The sequence below is a fragment of the Cryptomeria japonica genome, chromosome 2 (genome assembly GCF_030272615.1).
Source record: "Cryptomeria japonica chromosome 2, Sugi_1.0, whole genome shotgun sequence".
Taxonomy (NCBI): domain Eukaryota; kingdom Viridiplantae; phylum Streptophyta; class Pinopsida; order Cupressales; family Cupressaceae; genus Cryptomeria; species Cryptomeria japonica.
Genome location: NC_081406.1, coordinates 603,956,939 through 603,972,844, shown reverse-complemented (window position 1 = coordinate 603,972,844; position 15,906 = coordinate 603,956,939). Strand labels below are relative to the sequence as shown.

The 15,906-nt window shown below is 34.3% G+C and overlaps 1 protein-coding gene across 1 annotated transcript; it reads right to left on the bottom strand.

Annotated features, from left to right (window-relative positions):
* Positions 1 to 12,468: 12,468 nt before the first annotated feature.
* On the bottom strand, positions 12,469 to 14,173 carry LOC131062990 (expansin-like A2). Its single transcript, XM_057996735.2, has 5 exons — positions 13,903 to 14,173; positions 13,701 to 13,810; positions 13,429 to 13,607; positions 13,115 to 13,247; positions 12,469 to 13,043 (listed from the first exon to the last, which is right to left on the bottom strand). The coding sequence occupies exons 1-5, from the start codon at positions 14,141 to 14,143 to the stop codon at positions 12,774 to 12,776; spliced, it is 933 nt and encodes a 310-aa protein (XP_057852718.2). The 5' UTR covers positions 14,144 to 14,173; the 3' UTR covers positions 12,469 to 12,773.
* Between the last annotated feature and the right edge of the window lie 1,733 nt (positions 14,174 to 15,906).

Below are 15,906 nucleotides of genomic sequence, written 5' to 3'. Positions count from 1 at the left end.
ATTAATCGCATAAAAATATGATATTCATTTTTAAAAATAAAACATCATTTTCATCCTTGGTTGAACGCAATAATCTAATCTCATCCCTTGCAACACAAATATACACTTTCCAAAAATGGAAATATACATATAAAGAAACAAAATAAATAGATAAACATTTCCCAATGAAATACAATTCCCTTGCATACATATAGAAAAATACAAAATTAAATATTAATTAATGTATATAATTATTAATCCGCAATTAATTAAATATATACTAATTAATAATTAATTATAAATTAAAAACTAAATATTAATTAATATATATATTAACCTCAATTAATAAAATAAATATTAAATAATAATTAATATTAAAAAAAACTATTTTAAAAAATTTTAATAAACTAAAATTTATTAACCAGTTAAAAAAAACTTTTTAACAATAAAAAAAGAAAGTTTTATATTTAAAAAAAAAAAAAAAACCCTTTGGGAAACCCATGGGCCCCACCACGTGGTTCCCCTTTCCCTTTGGGAAGGATTGTGGGGACCATTACATGGTCTCCCCACAACCACGGTTGTATGGAGACCATGTCATGGTCTCCACGCCATGTAGCTCTCCCTAGCCATGGGTTGAGGCCATGGTTCCCCCCAAAGCCCCAATAAAAATATTGTTGTTTAATATTTTTTTTTTTGTTTAATTCATAAAATTAATAAAACAGTACTCAGTCTTTGGGCATTCTCAAACCTAGAAATTATATATCATTTATTTATTTTTTTAAACATAAGACAACACTTAGAAATTTTATGAGAACAAACTCTGAAAGTATTTTCCAGAATTAAACAAAAGATTAACATACATATATTCTTAAAATGACCCCAAATACTTAGACTGGTAAAATTTTAACCATGCTTCTTCCTCCATTCTACCAAGCACAACAGAGATCTCATTTAAAACTGAATATGAATTCCATATTATTGGGATTTCAAAAAAACCTTATTGTAAATAGCCAATCCAATTCTTGTATGATTTTAAAAAAAAAAAAAAAAACCAATCTGAGCAACTCAAATTAAATCTGGAGGTTTGGACAGAAAACAAGTAGGGTTTGAGTTGGAGCTTAAACTATAACTCTTTCATTTCCCACAAATAAATGAGGTTTTTAACCTTCACAACCAGATTTCTACAAAATACAAAACAATATTCTTTTAAACAAGAAACCAAGAGAAATAAACCAGAATCTTACCTCATATAGAAATCGTGGAAAATATTTAGTGAAGAGCCCAACCTGCAAGCTCAAGAAATTTCTTCTCCTCCAAAATCCCCAAATTTTCATTCTCAAAAATATTTTTCAAAAATACTCTCCAAAATAATCCTCCCAATATTTTTCCAAAACCTAGGTTAAATGGGAAAAGTTTGACCAAAAATATCATTTTTGGATTTAAAATACTCTTTTAAATAAAAATCAAAAATCATTCTTTCAAACTATATCAAATATATATTAAACTTGCTTTTCTAATAAAAATTGATTTTCCCAAATAATTGAAATTAACCTTTCTATTCCAAAATGCCAAAGAGGTAAAATTATTTCTATTTCGAATAAATTTAAATCTTTCCTTTCCAAAGGCATAAACTGAATAAATTTATCATTTAAAATTAACCATTTAATCGAACTTGCTACCAACTTGAATTGAGCAATTCTAATTAACGATTAATCACATAAAGGGAACCTATTTAATTTAGTCCCTAAAATACTAATGCGTAAAACAAACATTAAATCAAATAAATACTAAGGATTAAATACTCAATTTAACCACACACAAAACACACAACCCAAGAAAGTCAAACAAACAGACGACCTACATACCCAACCAAAGGGGATATTGACGGACGACTGACGATGCTCACTAGAGTACGACTAGGGTCAAACGGGGGTCTTACGACCACCTAATCCAATTCTCTAAGGACCAAAGAGGTACACTCAAACCTGCAAATCCAGGTGGAGATGAACCTCATACCTATGCGGTACTGTACCTGCAATCTCCTACAACCAAGAGTCATACATGCATACATATATATATTGAAAGTGTTAGCCTGAGATTAATAACACGAATCAGGAGAACAAATAAACTTACATAAGATTTGATGTGAAAACCACATTAACAGGTACGCACAATAATCATAACATCTTACTATAACATTAGAACATGGTAAACTAACCAAGGTCAAACTAAGATTAGAATCTGATTAGGGCAAGGGTACTACAACATAGTAGATAGATCTTAGGTTTGGAGGTTCAAGAGTGACCTTTTCTATAATTAAGCATGTTTGTAGCAGGTGAGTGAGCCGGATTTTGTAACCTGGATGTTACCAATTATCTGTAATCAATTTTCATGATCTAATGTATTCAATTATGCATTGCCTCCATCATAGCCTCTTGTTTTCATTGTGTCTACTCTTGCTACCCAGTCTAGATTGATCTCATTGAGGTCCCTCCTAACTGGTGACTGCACCTAGTGGTATCGGAGTGATATTTCATTTTGGAGATTGCGTTGTCCTGAGAATTTTATTGTAGAGTGGCCGACTGTGGATCCGACCTGCAGCTGCAGAGGATTGGCATGAAGATGGCGCAAAGAGGAAATAGGAATGGTGGAGCACGTGGGAATGCAGACCCTATTGTGATATAAATGTTCTGAGCAATTGCAGCCCGATTGGATGCCATTGAGATAGCCCAGAGAAGACTCTGACATATTGAAGATGTGAGCGAAGATGAGGAAGAAGAGACCCCGACAGAACAAGTAGCAAATCCACTGGCGATTGATCTAGATGAAGAAAGGTTCTTGAGGGTTTTGAGTAGGATGAACATTAAACCATATTTTACCCCACCAGAGTATGATGGAAAGTTGGATTCAGATGAATTGATGGATTGGGTCTCAGAGATAGAGAATTATTTTGATTTTGAGAACACCATTGAGGAAAGAAATGTGAAGTATGCTTGTACTCGGTTGAAAGGTCATGCATCTCTTTGGTGGGAGGATTTGCAGGTTGATAGACAAAGAAGAGGTAAAGAGATCAAATCATGGGAGCAGATGGTTGCTAAGTTAAAATCAAAGTTTATGCCAACTGATTATCAAGTAAATATGTTCTGAAAGTTGCAGAACTTGAAGCAGAAGGGATCTAGTGTGAAGGAGTACATCGAAGAATTCTACAAGTTGAATATCAGATCCGAACATGTCGATGATGAGGTTGAACAAGTTGTGAGATATTTGAATAGACTACGGATGTCTATATAGGATGAACTCAGTTTGATCAACTTGCAGAGTGTTGAAGAAGTGTACCAATATGCCTTGAAAGCAGAAGAGAAGCTCAACAAAAGACATGAGTAGAGACAACGAGGTAGAGGTGGAAGGTTTTCTGGAGGAAGATTTCAAGGAGGAAGAGGAACCTGTATAGATCAAAACAAGGACAAGGAAGTAAGCAAAGAAGGTAATTCATACCTGAAGGATGACATAAATTTCTACTGGAGTAGAGAACCTAATGGCTACTAGAATGAGGGTTTTGGAAAAGATGATAGAAGACAAGACAAGAGAGTGTTTAGAGGAACTTGTTATAAGTGTGGAGGAGAAGTACATCATGTTTTCTAATGTAAGAAGATAGAGAACCCTAGGAGAACAACATTGATAGAAGAAAGCCCCACCAAATCAGCTACCAGACCAGAAGATGGAGAACTATTGATGATGAGGAGAGTTTTGTGTCATATCGGAGGATATGAAGAGCCCTTGCAGAGGCGAAATTTGTTCAAGACCAGATGTAAGGTATCCGGTAAGTGTTGTAAAGTTGTTATTGATAGTGGTAGTTTGGATAATCTTGTTTCAGAAGAAATGGTGAATAAGTTGAAATTGGAAAGATTGAAACACCCTAATCCCTATCAGATAGCATGGATTCAGGATGATCATAATTTGTTAGTAAGTGAGCAATGTTTGGTAAAATTAAAAATTGGGAATTATCATGATGAAGTCTTGTGTGATATTATGCCTATGGATATTTGTCACCTTTTGTTGGGTAGACCCTGGCAGTTTGATAGACATTCAATACATGATGGGAGAAATAACATATACACTATTGTAGCAAATGGGATGAAGCAAACCTTGTTACCCTTGGAGGATCCTTTGAAGAGTGAAGTTTGTACAAATGCCAAAATCTATTTGGTGGATGGAATGAGACATAAGAATGTGTGCTTTGCCTTAGTTCCTAAATAGACTGAGAATCCGGAGCATGAGGAAGAACAATTGGAGGAAATAAAGGAGTTGTTGACAGAGTATGAAGACATCATTTCAGGAAATGTGTCTGATGGATTACCACCTGTGAGAAGTATCAATCATTGTATGGACCTGATTTCTGGAGCTAGTTTGCCTAACAAAGATGCACACTAGATGACACTGGCGGAGAATGAAGAGTTGAATAGACAAGTGCAGGAATTGTTGAAGAAAGGTTTGATCAGAGAAATTTTAAGTCCCTGTGCAGTACCAACAGTATTAGCACCTAAGAAGAATGGAGAATGGAGGATGTGTACTGATTCCAGAGCAATAAACAAGATCACAGTGAAATACCAGTTTCCTTTACCTAGGATGGATGACATAATGGACTGTTTGAGTGGAGCCAAATACTACACAAAGATAGACTTGAAGAGTGGATATCATCTAATCAGAATCAGAGAAGGAGATGAGTGGAATACAGCATTCAATACAAATGAAGGATTGTATGAATGGTTGGTGGTGCCTTTTGGGTTGACTAATGGACCTATTACTTTCATGAGGTTGATGAATGAGGTATTAAAGAAATTCTTGGGTACCTTTGTTATTATATATTTATGACATTCTAATTTTTAGTAAGACAAAAGAGGAGAATTTGTTGCATTTAAAACAAGTTTTGCAAAGGTTGAGAGAATAAAAGTTGTTGATAAACCTTAAGAAGTGTACTTTCATGAAGGAAGAGTTAGTCTATTGGGATTTGTGATATCTACAGATGGATTGAAGATGGACCCTCAAAAACTAAAAGCAATTGTTGAATGGCCTACAACGAAAAGCATTGGAGAGGTGAGATCATTTCATGGGTTGGCTAGTTTCTATTGGAAGTTCATCAAAAATTTCAGTTCAGTTTGTAACCCTATGACTGAGACAATGAGGGGAGATAGGAAGGAATTCAAGTGGACAACCAGAGAAAATAAAAGTTTTGAATTGCTAAAGCAGAAAGTGACTGAGCAACCTATGTTAGCTTTACTGGATTTCAACAAAGCATTTCAAGTAGATTGTGATGCAAATGGAACCACAATTGGAGCCGTATTGAGTCAGGAAGGGAGAGAAGTAGCTTAATTTAGCGAGAAGTTGAATGATGATAGGAGGAGATATTCAGTGTATGATCAGGAATTTTATGCCATAGTTCAAGCCTTGAATAAATGGAGACATTACCTGTTGCCTAAGGAGTTTGTGTTATATACCGATCATCAAGCCATATAGTATTTGAACAGTTAGAGTAAGTTGAATCAGAGACATAAGAGATGGGTAGAATTTTTACAAAGTTACACCTATGTGTTGAATCATAGAAGTGGAAAATCTAACAAAGTTGTTGATGCATTGAGTAGAAGGAGGAATTTGCTGATAGAGATGAGAGTGACAGTATTAGGATTTGAGCAGTTGAAGAACTTGTATGATGATGACCCAGATTTTGTAGAACCCTAGAAAGCATGTAGAAAACCGGTTATGGTAGATAGAAGCAAGTGGTTGGATTACTTCACTTAGGATGGGATGTTATTCAGAGGAGTTTAGTTGTGTGCATACCTAACAGTTCTATGAGGGAGAATCTGATAAAGAAAAAACATAGTAGAGGATTAGCCGGACACTTTGGTGTTGATAAGAGAGTAGAATTGGTGAGTGAGCATTACTTTGGGCCTCAAATTCATAAGGATGTTAGGAAATTTGTGTAGAGTTGTAGATTTTGTCAAGTTGCAAAAGGCAGTAGTCAGAATGTGGGACTGTATAAGCCTTTGACAGTACCAGAGAGACCTTGGGAGGATATGATGGATTTCATACTTGGATTGCCTAAGACACGGAGAGGGAATGACTCTAGATTTGTGGTAGTGGATAGATTCTCAGAGATGGCTCATTTCATACCTTATAAGAAGACATCAGATGCAGTGCATATAGCTGACCTATTTTTTCAGGAAGTGGTAAGGTTGCATGGATTACCTAAGAGCATAGTTTCAGACAGAGATAGTAAGTTTGTTGCCTATTTTTGGAGAACACTATAGAAGAAGATGAAGACATATTTGAAGTTCAATTCTACTTTTCACCCACAAAATGATGGACAGACAGAGGTAGTAAACAAGAGCTTGGGAAATTTGTTGAGATGCTTGGTTGGAGAGAAAACCGGAAGTTGGGATTTGATTCTTGCACAAGTAGAGTTTGCTTACAATAATTCAGTGAATAGGAGTACCGGAAGAACACCTTTTGAGGTTGTTACCAGAGCACACCCTAGAGGTATATCAGAATTAAGAGATGTCAGTAATGAAGACAAGCAGAGTGCAGAGGCAGAACAATTTGCAGATCACATGAAGGCCTTGCATATTCAGGTTAAGCAGCATTTGGAGGACATGAACAACAAGTATAAAGAGAAAGTAGATGAGAAGAGAAGACATAAGGAATTTTAAGTTGGTGATGAAGTGATAGTGTATCTAAGAAAAGAGATATTTCCAGTTGGAATCTATAACAAGTTGCAGATGAGGAAGTTTGGACCTTGTAAGATCTTGAGGAAGGTCAGTTCCAGAAATGCATATGAAGTGGAGTTATCAAAAAGTTTGAGTGTTTTACCTATATTTAACATTGCAGATCTACATCAGTATCATAAACCGGAATTTAGTGAGGACAGTATTGCAGACTTGGAGAAACAGTTGCCCTGGAAGGAGCCAAATCAGATTGAAGACATTTTAGATAGTAGGATTGGGCGTAGCACCCAGAGTAGACAGTATAAGGAGTATCTTATAAAATGGAAGGACAGACCAGTTGAAGATTCATCTTGGACTTCTCAGGCAGAGGTAGATCATCTTGGTTTTCTTCTAACCCCGACAAAGTGAGAGACTCGCTTTTTTAACAACCCTGGATGTCTGATGCAAGAGCATGCCCGGTTCTTGACAATCTTGCATCAACCAAAAATATTTATTTTTTGTTTATTTTCTATTTTGCAGTTTCAGCATTTCATTCTGCATTTTCTTGCATTAGCTCACCGGACCTTGTGGAGTTGGATTTTTCTTGAGGACATGATCATATTCCTTATCTTGTGGAATTGGATTTTTCTTGAGGACATGATCATATTCCTTATTCCTAAACTGCGGAGCATTTGGATCATTTTCCGGCAAGTTATCAATTTCGGATTCCGAGATAGTTTTATGGCACCGAAACCGTTTGGACCTATTTGCATTGGTGAATCTACTGGATCCCTTTCGTAGCTTATGGAGACCTATGCGTTGATTTGATGTTCCTTGGCATGTGGTCGACCTTCCCTTTGATCCGCACTTCATCCTTTTGATTTTCTAGAGGATTCTCTTTGGCAGAGGCCAACCTATTGGTTTTACACGTTTGATCTTGTTCTTTGGCATTTGATTTCTTTTTTTTTGCCGACCGAATCTTCTTGGATCATATAAATCATTGTAATTTAGCATTAGAATTCAGTCATGAGGAAATCAGATAGAACGTAGTAGATAGATCTTAGGTTTGGAGGTCCGGGAATGACCTGTTGTGTAATTAAGCATGTTTGTAGTAGGCCAATGAGCCAGATCTTGTAACCCGGATGTTACCGGTTATCTATAAGCAATTTTCATGATCTAATATATTCAGTTCTACATTGCCTTCATCATAGCCTCTTGTTTCCGTTGTGTTTACTCTTGCTACCTGGTCTGGATTGATTTCATTGAGATTCCTCCTAACCGGTGACTACACCACATACAATAACCAAAACCATTGATAGAGAGGCATACATGTGAAATCAAGCGTTTTTAATCATGATAATTTCATTACACAATTTAGAATATATTAATAGTGCTTCATGAAGAGTCTAGTATTTCAAAAAAAAGGGGTCCCCACGAAAGAATCTATCTCTATAAAATTCATTAAAAAATCAATAATAAATTATCCTTTATTACGAGCATGCAAGTCATACTCTTCATTAATCTTTTAATTTATTTAAACTCAAAGATACAAGTATTTGGGAGAAAATTACATACCGAGGAATCTAAAATATAGGAGTATACCATGAAAGGTAAACATATTCTTTAAAAATTCATAGTCATTAATTTTGATGATTGGAGAGTCCTCTAGAGATAGCATGCATTGATTATTTTGTTTTAGTCAACTAGTCAATTTTACACTTGCCCCCGGTTTCTAACAATTCATCAATTTCCTTATCATGAACCAAGGATCAAAATTCTATAAGAACATTTCCAAAATAATGAGGAGGGATAGGCCCCCTCTAGCTAGATCTTTTAAGGGTAAACCAAAAACAAGGAAGAAAAAAAAATAGTAATACCATGAGAGAAGATGAAAGAAAATAACTCCTAAAACCTTAGTAGACCTAATCCAAACTATTTTTTATTCCAATACAAATTTTATCGATATAATTCACTTTCTAGTTTACTTCTCAAAGCAACAATCAAATTAAAATTAAAATTTTAATATTTTTTCATCTAAATGTTCCCACTTTTTCATCTAGTTATTCTCTATCATTGCTACTATTTTTCCTATCATTATCTTACACTCATAATAATGACTATAATTTTTAAAATAAGAGTACTCAAATTTTCTTCTTTACCCCTTCTTTTCAAATAAAATATTTTTAATAAGTGCTTATAACTCACTTTGTAAGAGCCTCAATAGAATTTTTTTTCCTATTTTAGATACAGAAATAACTATTTTCAAATGTTGGTCTTACTAAATTTTAAAAATATTGGACTTAGATTCCATGAGATGAATTTTTGTGTATGTTCTTTCATAGGCATTTTTTTTATCAGATACATAAGTTAGGTGCCAATGGATCTACATTTTTACTTACACCATCAATAAAAATAATAAAATATTTTTTATTTGTAATATATCTCCCTTAGTGTGGTTAGCACTATCCAAATGTTATAATGTAACATTTAGCTTGTCATTTTATCTTTAAATATTCTCTACACATTAAAGGACAATCTAAATTTTTATGTATGGACCTACAAAAATCATAATATGAAATCCGCATTTGTAGATCAAAGGGCACTTACTCCATTTTTCCTACCTTTTTCTTTTCACCATTTAGATATAGACAATTGGGACCACCTAAATTGTGTACATTATCTTCCTCGTTATCATATAAAAAGATGCTTTTATTTTAGAAATGATATTCTTTACACATTAAAGGGCTGTCTAAATTTTCATGTGTGGACCAACAAAAAAATTTACTTGGAGGAGGATTAATTTTGTAATAAGGCAAAATAAAATTTTCTCATAACTTTTGCTCAACCACTTGAAATTGAGGGGTTTTTTTGCAAAATTCCTTGTTTTTTCACCACGAATCCAACGAACACACTCACACACTCTCATTATAAAGTGCCAATTTATGTAATATTAAATCAAGGGGGGTATCATGAGTTGTGCCTATGAACAGTTATATACCTTCTTGAGCATTATGGGGATGTACAATGTAGTCATATGACAAGCATTGTGATCTCCTTACTTGTTGCTACTTATGAATCTATAAATGCTTCACAAAGAGCATGCATGATTCCTTGCAACAAAATATACATACTTCCTACACATCCAGAATGGGAAGTCATCTTGCACAAATTTATGTCATTTTTTACAGAGTATGGATCATCTTCATCATCCAATGTCAAACATTTATAGGCATCACATTATGGGAGGTTGTGTAATCTCTTATTTCTCTCATATGGAGGGAAAATTCATTGTACATGTGCATAGAAGTAGCTCTTGAGGGGTCATGATTAGTCTTTTCTTCTATGATATATCTTCTTCCCTCGTACATTCATTGTTTTATTATCTCTATTTGTAGGATAAGTTCTTCCCACTGGGTTTTCTATCTTTCTCTATTTATTAAAGATTTCATTGTACATGGGTACCTCACCAGGCTAGTAGCCAGGACCCATTTCTCTTCTTGTCCTCCTAAGCTATTCTTAAAGTGGGGTGTTAGAGTATTTATTTCATTTAATTACACTTAGGCTTACTTAACCCTACTTAGTCGTACATTTACACTTGAAACTTGTTAGAGAGGTGTTGACTGAGTTTGGACACCTCACGCTACCTTTGTGGTAGGGAACTCGCAACCACTCCATGTTTGAGGAGTCCTATCCTCATTTCATGGAGATTGGGTGCCTTTTCTACATCCCATTTATATTTTCTCATAAGCTAATACATTTGGTCGATTTTGGTCATATTCGTGTAATCTTGTGCTTATTTTAAATCTCTTTTGTTCTGAGGTTTGTTACATTATTTATTTAAATTCAAAGATACAAGTATTTGGGAAAAATTACATACCTACGAATATAAAATATAGGATTATACCATCTAAGGTAAACATATTCTTTAAAAATTCTTATTCATAAATGTTGATGATTGGAGAGTCCTTTAGAGATAGCATGAATTGATCTTTTTTTAGTCAACTACTCAATTTTTCCACTTATCCCTAGTTTCTACAATGCATCAATTTCCTTATCATGAACCAAGGATCCAAATCCTATAAGAACATTTCCAAAATAATGAGGAGGTATAGGTCCCCTCTAGCTAGATCCTTTGAGGGTAAACCACAAAAAATAAGGAAGAACAAAAACTAGTAATACGATGAAAGAAGATGAAAGGAAATAACTCATAAAACCTTAGTAGATCTAATCCAAACAATTTTTTATTCTAATACAAATTTTATCAATTTGATTTACTTTCTAGTTTACTTCTTAAAGTGATAAATTAGATCAATTTAGGAAAATGTGTGCATTGATAGTAAGCCATGGAAAATTTTAAGATAACACTAAGCTCTTGATTTTTTATTTTTGGGTTCCAAATTTCCTAAATCCAATGTAATTTCAAAAAAAACTAGAATGAATCCAAAATTTAAGTTAAAATTTTAATACTTTTTTCATCTAAATGTTCACACTTTTTCATCTGGTAATTCTTTGTCGTTGCTACTATTTTTCCCATCATTATCTTACACTCACAATAATGACTATAATTTTTAAAATAAGAGCACTCGATTTTTCTTCTTTACCCCCCTTCTTTTCAAATGAAAGATTTCTGATGAGTTCTTATAGCTCGCTTTATAAGAGCCTCAATAGATTTTTTTTCCTATTTTAGATACTGAAATAACTATTTTCAAATGTCAATCTTACTAAATTTAAAAAATATTGGACTTATACTTCATAAGATGAAATTTTTGTGTGTATTCTTCCATGGGCATATTTTTTCCTACCTTTTTGTTTTCAACATTCAGAGGAAGACAATTGGGACTACCTAAATTGTGTACATTATCTTCCTCATTATCATCCAAAAAGATGCTTTTATTTTAGATATGTTGTGTCTCTTTTAACCATTTTCTCAATAATTGAATCTCCATAATAAATTTAGTAAATAAATTATTTCCTTATCATAGAAAATGAATTGTGTATTTAAGATGAATTGGTTCTTAAATACACATCCCTTGACTTGAAAGAAAAAGTAAAACACTAACTGACAATTTCATAAAATATCAAAATTAAAAAGGATAAAAATACAAATTGAAAAAATTCAAGTGAAAAATACCTTACTCAAGATCAATTATATTAGGGATATATTTTTTGGAGCCATTTTTTATTATCAACGAGAGGTGGGTTTTGAGGAAATTCCTTCTAGGGTATGGGAAGGTTTGCAGCAATAGTTATGTGATTTTCTTGAGTAATGTTGATATAAAATTTTCTTTCCCATTTCCTTTCAAGTATTCATGTTCATTGTTGGAGGAGAGTTTGAGCTCATTGTATTTGATACAATAGTGTTTTTCCAAAGGTTTTTTGATACTTTCTTTTTTGGCAGGAAGGTTTTTGGCTCATGGGATTTGGCACAGGGCTTTGGAAAATTTTGTCTTCTTCCATTGATAGCAGTTGTGGAGTCTACATAAACTGATATTATATGTGTTTTGGGCAGGGTGTATAAACTGATCTGTTAGATACTATAGGTTTATTTTATGAGCTGTGACTGAAGGTTTTCTTCCCAGGGTTCTTTCCTTTGTATGCTCTTTGAATCTTATGTAAAAAATAAAAAATATTAATAAAAAAGTTTAGTGGAATAAAAAAATTAGAATATAAACACTACTCGGGAACAAATTATTTATGTTTTAGAACAATTGTTGCTGAGCAACTTGTCTTACCCTATTAGCAAGGTTAAATTGAGGAAAAAAACAAATGCACAGTGAAAGCTTCTCGCAAGTAAAATCAAACTTTAGCGACCCCTCATTTAAGAGAATAGTAGCCTGTACAGAATTGAATTGAACTTATGTGGCCTTTTTTTCTGTGATGTACGTTCTATATCAACAAGGTTTATCCATATCAAATGATTGTCACTCATTATAACATTTAAGATCGTTTTGAATTAGACCATTACAACACACTTTAAATACAGTGCGGGGTTCACTAGTGAAATGAAGCGCAATTTCCTTCTATGACGTGTAAAACAGAGATCTACAGTGAATTTGTTGAACTTGAAATATATATGTGATTGTACTGCAACTGCAACTATATATTCAAGGACTGCCCGAGGTCCCAGTCTTGGGAGTCGCAAGGAGAACAACCTTCTTGTGCAATTTCTTTGATCTGAACACCACTGTCATAGATAGAGCCCACTTTCCAGTCTGAAGGCAGCACAGCTCCTTTGGCCCACACCCAAAAACCTTCGTATCCACTCGTAACAAGAACCCTTAAAGACATGGGCCCCTCAGGAGGCTGCTGCATGCTCCACACGGCACCATGGTTGCGTGTCATGAATTTCCAATTTGAAGTTCCCACCTGCGTTTCTCAAATTCAATTCATTACCCACTCATCTCAAAGATACAGTCATGATTAAGACAATCTCTTACCGGAGCAACTTCCACGCCCATGATATCCGTCTGGCCTCCTTGGTACAGAAATTGCAAGGCAAGAAAGTATGGGTAATTGCTGATCTTGTCTATCTTCACTGTCATGTTCTTCCCTGGATATCCACATGGTATTCTGTGAACAAAATAAGAAAACAGATTCTTGTCAAATGAATCCGTTTCCCTTCAAATCATCAAAATCCTTTCAATAGTTGTGGATCAGGTTACAAAATTGGAGTAAAAGTGAAACACTTTTCTGCCTTGTGTGGCCGAATAATGAAAACTCAGAACAATATGATTTAATGCCAATTACTCACCGTTTGTACTCGATATCCACAACACCCATCTTCACAAGCTTAGACGATTTTGTGGGCTGTGCCATCTTTGCGAAAGTGCGACTGGGTAGCACAAAATCCGTCTGATTGTTGGGGGAGAAGTCTGAAACCACGACTTTTACCCCTGATTTAATGCAAATCGCCGGGTCTGTGCATCTTATCTGCACAAGATAACAGTTTAAACCGCCTTATTCTTACCCCTGATCCAAACACACAAGCCAAAGCAAAAGAAATTATGACTGATTAGTTTCTACCTGATAGCAGCCGCCACATCCAATCCCTTCCCTATATATTTTGGCGCTCGCTGTGGCCACATCGCCATTGTTCAATGTTGCTGCAGAGGACTCGTACCCACATGCTCCCGCTGCAATTCCCAATAGAAATATTACTCAGATGCGAGGATAAACTAGTCTGCCAAGAGAAAAGATTTAAAGGATTTATGAAATTTGTACATACCATTGACAGGCTGGGAGGAAGAGTAATAGGCCACTTTTGATTTGTGAACACAACGATCACAGCAGAAGACTGTGGGCAAGATGAACATTAATATCCATGCTGCACAACACACATTTTTCAACTCCATTGTGTTTATCTGATGGAGAATGGGGCAAGTATAGAAGGATTTATAGGAAAATATAATGCAGGAAAGCCGCGTAAAATGCAGACAGCTGCACATTGGAAACACTGATTTAATCATCCATTGAAAGGAAACAAATATCTGCTCGCCAACTGTAATCCCACAGCCTTTCCCACCACCGACCGTATGGGCGTGCTATTTGAAAGAAGAATACAACAGAAAGCCATTTTGAATAAGCATATATACCCAATTAGCATCTCCAGTTGTGCTTTGGGATGATAAGAATACAACAGAAACCCATTTTGACATTTTAATACAACCACTACACCGACAGCTGACAAGCAATTAACTCAGACACTATTCTCTACGGATTTCAACACTTGTTTGAAACCACATATATTTGTGTGATGTGCCAATTGGCAATGGGTATGAATGAACTCATTCCAGCTGCACAAAATCTTCTTCGCTGTGATTTTGTTTGTTTGCTCGGTTTGATTAGACTCATCCAGGAGGGAGGATGTTGAGGTCTGGACCCAATGACCAAATGTGGGGGTTATCAAGCTTCCTGCACAGGAAACATATGTTTTCACTGTTTTTAATGACTAGGCTCTACAAATTGTACCGTTAAACTTTGAAACTTGGTTTCTCATTGAAGTTTTTTTTCTCAGAAGATCAAGGACAGCATAGCAGTAAGGATATGCCAGATAATGTTGCATCCAGGTAATGCCCATTTCGATTTTTTCAAACCAAATAAAGTAGCAATGACACTTGATTTGATATTTGTGGACTATTGTTTTAAATTTAAATCATACTTTATAACTTCTAAATTTATTTGGTTGTATAATTTGACTTATTACATAATTTTATATATTAGTAATTAAAATTATATGTTAAATAATTTGTGGTAAACAGTTGTCAATGTGTAACATTTTATGGTGGGAACCATCTTCATTTAAAGTGTCAACATGTTGCGGTTTAAGCACTTTTTAGGTTCAATGAGCACATTGATAAAAAATTTATTACAATAAAACTTTGTTATAAATGGATGATTTCCTCATAGTAAAATTTTGAATTATCTAGAAGATGATATAAAATCTATACAATTCTTTAAATCAATTGCTTGAAAGATAGACATTACTATAATAACTCTATATTTTTACAATAAAGTTACAAGACACTTGTTTGTGATCTATATATGCACTAAATTAATTGAATCTCTTATTCAATTTTATATGATCGATTGTAAAAACACATACAGCCCTTATTGTAAATGAGTAAAAAAAAATTTTAAAAATCCATATAAAAACTAAATACCTCATGAATAACTATTTGCATGCCACTATAACCCAACATATGAATCTTGCACTAAAGTCCACAAAGGCATAAACCCCTTGAAAATCAAGATCGCTCATCAAATTTTTGCCATTTCTAAATGACCACATGAACACTATGTTATAACTTATTACTACAACAACACTATCCTCTTTGTAGCCAAAACACTTGTATAAGACTTTTACAACAATATTTCTATCATTTAGTTTTTTTTTCTGTAAGTGTTCTAAAGCACCTCTCTCTCTCTCTTCACCTACAAATACCCAACCAAATAATTTCCTCACTAGATATGTTCAACCATACATCAATCTTAACAAAATTATCAAATGTTAGAGCCAGATTCAATAATTGTATATGTTATTTACAAGAAATAGTGCATGTCTACACTATATTGAATAATACACTTGCCAATTGGCAAAATCTTAGTGCTTGTCAAAGATTTAAGATTCTAGTACCATGTGTGTTTTGATACAACAACATGTGGAATAGGTAGTTCCCTAATTGGGAGCGAATTAATTTCTTAAAGTTCTTTTATGAGTTTTAGGATCTCT

Bases quoted from the DNA above. Each gene is read 5' to 3' on its own strand.
- LOC131062990 (XM_057996735.2), bottom strand. From the start codon at position 14,143: ATGATTAAATCAGTGTTTCCAATGTGCAGCTGTCTGCATTTTACGCGG. The intron at 13,608-13,700 runs GTAGAAACTAAT...TATCTTGTGCAG, and splicing joins GATGTGGCGGCTGCTATCAG to ATAAGATGCACAGACCCGGC. The intron at 13,248-13,428 runs GTGAGTAATTGG...TTTTGTTCACAG, and splicing joins GTGGATATCGAGTACAAACG to AATACCATGTGGATATCCAG.